The 10000-nt window shown below is 44.2% G+C and overlaps 1 protein-coding gene across 1 annotated transcript; it reads right to left on the reverse strand.

Moving 5' to 3' along the window:
- Nucleotides 1-411: 411 nt before the first annotated feature.
- On the reverse strand, nucleotides 412-6148 carry LOC117471156 (CD5 antigen-like). Its single transcript, XM_034115952.1, has 5 exons — nucleotides 5904-6148; nucleotides 3928-4248; nucleotides 3547-3843; nucleotides 613-934; nucleotides 412-528 (listed from the first exon to the last, which is right to left on the reverse strand). Exons 2-4 carry the CDS (start codon nucleotides 4040-4042, stop codon nucleotides 693-695), a joined length of 654 nt encoding a protein of 217 aa, XP_033971843.1. The 5' UTR covers nucleotides 4043-4248; nucleotides 5904-6148; the 3' UTR covers nucleotides 412-528; nucleotides 613-692.
- Nucleotides 6149-10000: the final 3852 nt, after the last annotated feature.

Raw genomic sequence — 10000 nt, forward strand, 5'->3', positions numbered from 1 at the left:
GGGAGAGAGGAGGGAGAGAGAGGAGAGAGCTGCCCAGCAGCAAACAATAAAAACAGTCTCTGTGAAAACCTCCTCTCAGTCTGAAGACACCGCTTTGAAGACATTACAAAGAGCTTTCAGTCTGTGACAGTCCAGGTAGCAGAGAGGGATAGTCTCTTTGTCAGAGAGAGAGAGAGACTAACAAAGAGACAGAGGACATGATGTCATAAACAATGTCCCTGATGGGCTTACCTGAGCAGGTGAGAGTCAGGAAGGAGGGAGAGGAACGTGATACTGCACACTCCCTCAGAGGAGATCCAGACTCAACACAGAGAGTGCTGATCTTCCACACAGATCTCTCTGAGGACGCCTCTCTCAGTCTCACAGAAACAGCAGAGCCACAGTCGAGCTCTCTGCAGGCGAATCCTGCTGCCTTCAGGGTCCAGGGAGAGTAATAGCCCTCCACTGGTCTCCATTCTCCCTGATGTTCCACCTCCAGGTCTCCTGCACAGCGACTCTCTCCTCCCTCCAGCTTAACACCACCAGGCTCTGAAGAGAAACAAGAGAGAGATCAGAGAGAGAATAAAGTGAGTTTGATGAGAACAGAATGAACCAATCACAGCTCCTCTCTACCTGAGCAGGTGAGGCTAACAGCTGTGCCAGGTGAGCAGGTGTTTCTCTCTGAGGCTGAGCTACAGTCCAGGAGAGCAGACTCATGGCCTCCACACTGGAACTCTTTGGTCCACATTGGAGCCTCCCCTTCTCCATAGAGCGCCCCCCTGGAGGACTGAAGGAGCCCCACAGCCCAGCTGCCGGCAGACCACCTGAGCATCCTGCTGGTCAAAGTCAGCCTCACACACTGAGGACCAGGACGGGTTAGACTGGTTAGACTGGTCAGAGTTCACCTCCAGTCTGCCTGAGCACAGACCAGTCCCCCCCAGCAGCCTGACAGAGTCTGCAGAGGACAGAAGGTCAAACAGAGGTCAAAGACACACCATCAAAGAGATGAAACTATATTTCAGAGATTCAAACTGGACTCAGTTCCAACATGAGTTGATGATGAACAACAGAACACATGTTGATAAGAACACAGACTGCAGGTACCCTCACATCTACATCTGATACCCTCTAGCACGTGGTCTCCATTAGTGAACCCTTCCCCTGTGTCTTCAACAAAGCCTCCTCCTCTGCAGATCCTCTGCTCCTTCTGCTCAGGGACTCAACATCATGTTTTAAAGAAAGGTTTTATTATTTCTCACCTCTCTAATAGAATCTGATCCTAGAACAAAAATCCCATTAGAAAATGAATTCTAAAAGATGAAAGCCAAAGGAGCCGGACTCTGCTCTGAAGGAGCTTCTCAGGGTGAAGGAGCCTCGAGGAGCCCCTGCTGAGCTGATCAGAGCTGTGTCCAGGAGGTCTTGGTGCTGTTATGGTGGAACCCAAAGAACCTGCTGCTGGAAACCAGAGGCTCAGAGAGAGGTGGAGCTGAAGCAGGAGTCCTTTCAGACTGGTTGTCCCAGGGGACTCCTGAGGCAGCAGACACACATGTCTCCATCCACACAGATATGTTTCAATGCACACACAAATAGTTATTGTTTTAAATAAATGCAATATAAATCCACAAATATACGACTTTAAAAGTGTTAAATGTTGTGCATCAATAACAGATTTGATGTTGTTACATTTCTATAAAAAATGCTTTTGTGAGTGGATTTCTGAGACACCCTGACGCCGCTAGATTCACACATGAATGTATTCAAGATGGGAGTTTCTGTAGCCAATCAGATGTCTGCATCATTTAAGCCAATCACATGAGTGCGTCCCTTTCGAGCGAAATGACTGCCCTGCCCACTTCCCGGTAAAACTAAGGCATCAGAACGAAGCGGAAAACAATGTTAATATCACTTCTCCTCTAGCTTGGAAGAACACGATATGAGGTCCATCCTAAGCAGTGGCGGCGCCAGGGTATGGCTGGGGTAGGCTACAGCCATACCAAGAAATGGCTTAGCCCCACCATGAAAAGTGATGCAAATTCAATTAAATAATAAGCGAAATGCTAAATGTTGAGAACACGGATTGCGAAAATACACGGGTCGTGTCCACAGCACACAAACTGATCCTGCTGTAACAACAAGTGCACGTTACTGATGCAATATGGTTGAGACCATTCGGGCCTATGCTATAAGAGGGGTGCAAGGAATAGTCTAAGTAGTGGGGGAGTTTTATACACTAAAGGTGTGGAAATTCTCTGGCGTTATAATATCAGCGCGGCCGCGGTCAGATCAAAATGCCTCCGAATGCAATTTGAATAGACCTACAGCCAATCAGAGCAACGCAACGTTGGATCTGCGTCATGCCTTATTGATTGAGATCATCGAAACCGCCATTCAGTATCCCCATTGGATCTTCAACGTGTACTATCATACGTCACGTTCACAGTGATCCCTTTTTATTTACTACAAGACAAATGTGCCGTTTTATTTCATACAGTTCCATTTTGATTGAGACAGGGAAATAATCTAAACCTCACGCATGGCGTTTCACTGTCAAGGGGGGCGATATAGCGTGTATGTAATTACATTGCAAATACTGATTTGAGCACCTTAGCCCTACCATAGGTTACCCAACAAAAATGCTCTGGCGCCGCCACTGATCCTAAGTCTCTGAACTTGAGTCCATGCTTCCCTCACTTGCGTCCTTTCCTCCACACGAAGAAGGAGGGAGTAAGGAAATGTGTTTTCAGAGCAATGAGACGTCCTTTCCTCGGAGTGTGACGTTAAAGGACTTCCGTTTGTGATTCCTGATCGCTGCTGGATCGGCTGTCAGTGGCTTTAACAGCTGCACACTTCTGACAGTTGTTTTACATTGGATTGCATCAAGGCTTTATGATCTCCTTCACAGGAGACATTTGAACATATCAAATGGCTGATCACCACTTTCATTGCTTTTTGGATGATTTAGTCAACTTTGTAACACCCATGGTGTTCCCGGTCAAACATGACCGCCATAAAGAAAAGGAATTAGTAACCATCTGGATCAGATAAAACACACACACACACACACACACACACACACACACACACTGAAGTGTAATTGTATCACTGTATATATATATATATCAATAATATGTAAACATTTGAAATGTATGTTAGTGTTGTTAATTATTTTGTATTTTGATGCTTTGGCAACTTTGTTTTTTTTTACTTTCATGCCAATAAAGGTCCTTTAAATTTAATTGAGAGAGAGAGACGAGAGGAGAGAGAGGAGAGAGAGAGAGAGAGAGGAGAGAGAGGAGAGAGAGAGAGAGAGAGAGAGAGAGAGAGGAGAGAGAGGAGGGGGGGAGAGGAGAGAGAGAGAGAGAGAGCTGCCCCAGCAGCAACAATAAAAACAGTCTCTGTGAAAACCTCCTCTCAGTCTGAAGACACCGCTTTGAAGACATTACAAAGAGCTTTCAGTCTGTGACAGTCCAGGTAGCAGAGAGGGATAGTCTCTTTGTCAGAGAGAGAGAGAGACTAACAAAGAGACAGAGGACATGATGTCATAAACAATGTCCCTGATGGGCTTACCTGAGCAGGTGAGAGTCAGGAAGGAGGAAGAGGAATATGATGCTGCACACTCCCTCAGAGGAGATCCAGACTGAACACAGAGAGAGTTGATCCTCCACACAGATCTCTGTGAGGACTCCTCTCTCAGTCTCACAGAAACAGCAGAGCCACAGTCGAGCTCTCTGCAGGCGAATCCTGCTGCCTTCAGGGTCCAGGGAGAGTAATAGCCCTCCACTGGTCTCCATTCTCCCTGATGTTCCATCTCCAGGTCTCCTGCACAGCGACTCTCTCCTCCCTCCAGCTTAACACCACCAGGCTCTGGAGAGAAACAAGAGAGAGATCAGAGAGAGAATAAAGTGAGTTTGATGAGAACAGAATGAACCAATCACAGCTCCTCTCTACCTGAGCAGGTGAGGCTAACAGCTGTGCCAGGTGAGCAGATGTTTCTCTCTGAGGCTGAGCTACAGTCCAGGAGAGCAGACTCATGGCCTCCACACTGGAACTCTTTGGTCCACATTGGAGCCTCCCCTTCTCCATAGAGCGCCCCCTGGAGGACTGAAGGAGCCCCACAGCCCAGCTGCCGGCAGACCACCTGAGCATCCTGCTGGTCAAAGTCAGCCTCACACACTGAGGACCAGGACGGGTTAGACTGGTTAGACTGGTCAGAGTTCACCTCCAGTCTGCCTGAGCACAGACCAGTCCCCCCCAGCAGCCTGACAGAGTCTGCAGAGGACAGAAGGTCAAACAGAGGTCAAAGACACACCATCAAAGAAATGAAACTATATTTCAGAGATTCAAACTGGACTCAGTTCCAACATGAGTTGATGATGAACAACAGAACACATGTTGATAAGAACACAGACTGCAGGTACCCTCACATCTACATCTGATACCCTCTAGCAAGTGGTCTCCATTAGTGAACCCTTCCCCTGTGTCTTCAACAAAGCCTCCTCCTCTGCAGATCCTCTGCTCCTGCTCAGCTCCACCTCTGCTCTCACACACACACTTTCAAAAGGTTTCATTCTTTACTCTCACATGTGTGTTTCACATGTGTTATCTGATTGGTGTTTGTAAACACGTTGTTCTTCAAACATGGCGTCATCATTGAATTCAAGCTGTTGTTTGTATATTGATCTCGTGTTTTCCATTAAATGGTGAATTGTATCATTCTAGAGGTGGAGGCTCCAAATAACCCGGTGGGTTTCATGACTCTTCATATCAGCCGTGCTCCAGGCTGCAATGAGTGAAATGAAATGTAACACTGCTTGTTCATTTCTTTTGGTTCACATTACATTGATTCATTTTAGAGACACAGAAAGCAGAGAGGCAGAATCTGGAGTGAGACGGCCCCTGCTGTGAGGATGATGGTTCTGGCCTCTAGACGGCCCCTGCTGTGAGGGTGATGGCTCTGGCCTCTAGACGGCCCCTGCTGTGAGGATGATGGTTCTGGCCTCTAGACGGCCCCTGCTGTGAGGATGGTGGCTCTGGCCTCTAGACGGCCCCTGCTGTGAGGGTGATGGTTCTGGCCTCTAGACGGCCCCTGCTGTGAGGATGATGGTTCTGGCCTCTAGACGGCCCCTGCTGTGAGGATGATGGTTCTGGCCTCTAGACGGACCCTGCTGTGAGGATGATGGTTCTGGCCTCTAGACGGCCCCTGCTGTGAGGATGATGGTTCTGGCCTCTAGACGGACCCTGCTGTGAGGATGATGGTTCTGGCCTCTAGACGGCCCCTGCTGTGAGGATGATGGTTCTGGCCTCTCCCCTCTCACTCTTTTGAAAACTCTGAACATGGATTCTTGTGACTCTGTAAATGAGTGCTATGTTTTCCTCCTTCCTCTGCGGGGTCTGTGGGACGTCCTACATTGTGTTGGCGCCGCGCTTCGACTATGTGAGCTATGTAGGCCAATCACAACAGGCCATTTCACATTGGCCTGTTGTGATTGGATAGAATATCTCACACAACAGAAGCCTGATTACGTTAATACATGTTGCTTCTAATTGTATGCATTTTTTAAAGGGAAACTTATTTTTGCTATTATTTAATTTATGAATTATTCATTTTGATAATCAAAAATAAAAATCCAGTAAACTATATTTTCTCTCAGTGAATTTTGATGAATGAGTGGGTGGGCCTATAGAGCCAGTAGCCCACCCACTACGCCCGGATGCTTCATACACTGTTCATCATTTGTTATTTGGGTATTTTTAAATAGTAAAAATAAGAAAATTTAAAATTAAAATCTAATAGATGATGTCACTGATGATGTCACAGATGATGTCACAGATGATGTCACAGATGATGTCACTGATGATGTCACAGATGATGTCACAGATGATGTCACAGATGATGTCACAGATGATGTCACTGATGGGCTTACCTGAGCAGGTGAGATTCAGGATGTCTTTAGAGGAACTTGATCCTGCACACTCCCTCAGAGCAGATCCAGACTCAACACAGAGAGAGCTGATCCTCCACACAGGTCTCACTGAGGACTCTTCTCTCTGTACCACAGAAACAGCAGAGCCACAGTCCAGTTCTCTGCAGGCGGCTCCTGCTGCCTTCAGGGTCCAGGGAGAGAAAGAGCCCCTCACTGGTCTCCATTCTCCCTCATGTTCCACCTCCAGGTCTCCTGCACAGCGACTCTCTCCTCCCACCAGCCTAACACCAGGCTCTGGAGAGAAACAAGAGAGTCGTGTCCTTCATTGATATTAGCATATTTTAATCATTAATCATTTATACTATTAATACTTCCGAGTGATAATCAGATCATTAACTCCAGCTCTCTATAAACCAGTGGTGGGAAGTAATAAAGTACATATACTCAAGTACTGTAAGTACAGGTTTGAATTACTTTACTGGAGTATATGGTTTTATAATACTACTACATCACATGTATTCAACAAAAGGAGTTCCAGGTTACACTGACAGAAACAGGGAGTAAGATTTAGGAAAATCCAGGTAAGAAAACGCACTCAGAAAACCTAAGTACATGTAACAACGTATATTTCAAGTAGCTTCTACTTACAGTTAAGAAGTGTTTGTTACTAAAGGCACTTAAGTCAACTTTACTGTCACACTCAGTTTTTGTAAGTACATTTGACTTACTGACGTATAGTAGATTTGACTTAAGATTACATTTGCATCTTATTACAAATCTCCAGTAAAAAGGGACAAAGTCATTGCACGTGGGATGGGGAGAAATGAAGGACCTGCGAGTCCCATCTGACTTTTTCTGTTCAGAGCAGTTTTGTCTGCTAGTTCAATATAGGATCCAATGCATTCTGTTTTTGGTCAAACTAAGAAGACATTTGTGAATGATTTACGGCTAAACATGTTCTCTGCTTTCAATAAAGCTAAGTGGGGACTTTTGGCTTTTCTTATTATTCTAGCTGTGGCCATAGTTTCAGGTGTTTAGTTCAGATTTGGACTGCTTCAACCAGCACTACTGTACATCACAACATTATGTTTGTTCCTGATCAAATTCACCTTTAAGATGATTTGGCTGGCCCTTAAACTACTACGGCTAATCTTAAAATGTACATGTTTCTTTTTGGGTCATGGGTTAACAAAACAAGAGAGTTAAACAAAGGAAGACATTTAGGGAGAGTCCTGTTGTTCAGGGGAGATGGAGAGGTTGGCTTCGGTAGATCAACATGATTCCTCCTCTCCCAACTTTGCTAAAAACCTTTATCCATAAAAGCTGCTTAAGAAAACATTTATAAAGAAAATGTTCTAAACTGCTTAGAGGGAGATTCCTCCTCTTTTGCCTCTCCTTGCTGCAGGCTAAGCACCGGATGTTGATGTGGTTTGACATGCAGCTCTGAGATAGAGATCAGCACCCCCGCCCTTACATACTCTCACTACTCTCTGGACCTGAGACAGTGACAGTACGTAATGGAGAGACCGAACGTTACCTCTGAGAATGCTTCATCCCAGTCACTACAAGAGATCCTGATTGGAATCATTCTGACTATTTTTTAATTTAGTTTTGATTACCCCAAAGTCATTAAAGAATGGGGGATTTGTGACTTTGATCTTAGCTATCCCCATTGTACTTATTAGAAACTGGCTAAATGGCCTTATCAATCGGCCAACGCTGAGTTGTTTATTGATGTATCCATTTTGAGCAGAAAGGAGAGTTCAGTTGTGTTATTAGTTTCTTCCTATCAGGGAGCAGTTCAATAAGTAGAATAATATTAGAAGGTTTTTAACTGCTAAAAGTCATTAGAATAGGTTTGCTCACTTTGGAGATTTGGACCAACTCCTTTTGTATCTGGTGTTTATCCAACTCCTGGTTGGTAGTCATGAATTTAAAACCAAGTAGATGTAACAATATTTTTAAGAAAATGTGTGATATTTACTATAGCAATGTTTCAGTCCCTTTATAGACGTTCTGTTGAGTGGTTGGTTGGTGATGGACGCTTATATCAGAGAGAAGAGTTATCTGATCATTTGTTGCCAGCATCTAGGACGGGTCTCTCACTGAGACTCCGCGGGGATAACAGGGAACCACCTCGCTGGTATGTTACAGAACATTTAGAAGATTATTTTGACATTAGTCCTAGGGAGCTTGGGGAAGGGTCTACCTGTCCTCCTCTGGCTAAGAAGTCTAGGACTTCTGTGCCACCAAACTAATCTTTTACAGCAGCTGACCAGACGGGCCACAGATGAGAGAGGGCTCCAGAAATGCTGTGGACCTGACCTGCTGACATTGTGCCGTTAAAAGTGCAGAGTATCTAGATTTATTTTAAACATCATGTTACTATACATTTTTGACTACTTATGATAATGCTGTTAAGCCATTTAGCTTTGTGTTGTTTAAACACACTTCTATACTCAGTGGTGCATATCTATGTTTTCTGATATACATGATTGTTAATCATTATATTCTTTTATTTTTGTGTGACATTATGATAATCTTCAATTGTTTTGAGATAAGTTTGCTTTTTAAACTTTGACAAGAATTAGCTTTTGACTTTTATGTATCGTGGTTGCGCTTGTGGTTTGTGAAACCTTGAGAGCGGTTACAGTGGGTATGAAGACACTGAAGCACAGGATGCAGGCGGCCTACGCAAAGGACTTGAACCAACTTCCTGGGCCAGAGAATCGTAGAGACAAGCTGTCCTTATGGTCTCTGTTAATAAATTAAGTTTCTGTTAATAAATTAAAGTATAAAGTTTGCATATTTGAAATGAAATGTTTAAAGAAAAAACTTGATTCTAAACATGACATTGACAACGTTTCTGCTTTCATGAAAAATGTTCATATTCCCTCTCTTTAAAAATACATATTATTACTATGAGTCTTTATTTGTTTTAATTTTAACTTTACATTTTGAATTGTTCATTAAGTAAAAGTTGAACATATGTGACCTCCTTCTCCCTCAAAGATAGAAAAGGGGAAACCACCTGATGCAGAGAGGGAGGAGGGGAGAGACTATAAAATATGATGTGTGAAGAGAAAGGGGAGTTTTTTAGGCTTTTGGAGGCTTGAGAGCTTGAGGGAAGTTTTCTGAGGCCCAAGCCCTGGGCCCTGAGCCCAGGCCCAGGCCCAGGCCCAGGCCCAAGCCCAAGCCCTGGGCCTGGGCCTGGGCTTGGGCCTGGGCTTGGGCTTGGGCCTGGGCTCTTTTAGAAGGCTTTTTGAGGACATTTGACTTGTGAACCTGTTGCTTTTGTATTTTGACTTTGTGTCTTTTGTTATTTTTTGGATTCTTGTAAATCTGCTATTTTTGTTAAAACCTTAATAAAACCGGTTTGTACTTTGTACATTTCGACCCAACTCCTGGTCTCTCTGGTGGTCTCTGAAGGTATCTGCTTGGTCTTAGAGTGAGGTAAGAACACCCTTCCTTGGAAAAGGCTGACATTAGTTGATCATTTGGATTTTAAATTGTTTAAGGGGAATAGAAACTCTGCTAAGGTTAAACTATAGTTTCACATTATTATTTCAACATGGTAAAATCATAAATGATGAAACTAGGATCAGTTAGTGGTGAAGTCTTTAAACTACATCATGTTTTATGATAAAGGTTGTTTACAGACTGTAATCACTTAAAGAGTAACAGGGTGAATAAACTGAGCACTTTACCTGTTGAGTTGTGTTCTCCTTCAGCCTGGAGTCCTGAGGAGAAATCAGAAGATAAGGTAAACAGAGTTTTCTATCATCTCAGGAACACGTCAGTGAACTCACTCTGGAGTCATTTCACCAGTTTACTAAAGCTGAGAATAACACGTTCATACAGAGAAGTCACATATTCAGAGTTAAAGCAACAGTTCACTTTAGAGAATATGCTCCTTCAGTTCAAATGAGTCATGGTGCACCATCATCACACTGACACATGTTCTACAGCAACAATTACATTAGGAGGAACCACAGAGGATGCTGCCAGTTCCCACCTTCTGCTGTCACCTGAACGCCTCACTCCCCTATCACTAACTGCAGACGTTAACTAACTGACCTGTACCTGTTTTAATATGA

The sequence above is a fragment of the Trematomus bernacchii genome, unplaced genomic scaffold, assembly GCF_902827165.1.
Source record: "Trematomus bernacchii unplaced genomic scaffold, fTreBer1.1, whole genome shotgun sequence".
Taxonomy (NCBI): Eukaryota; Metazoa; Chordata; class Actinopteri; order Perciformes; family Nototheniidae; genus Trematomus; species Trematomus bernacchii.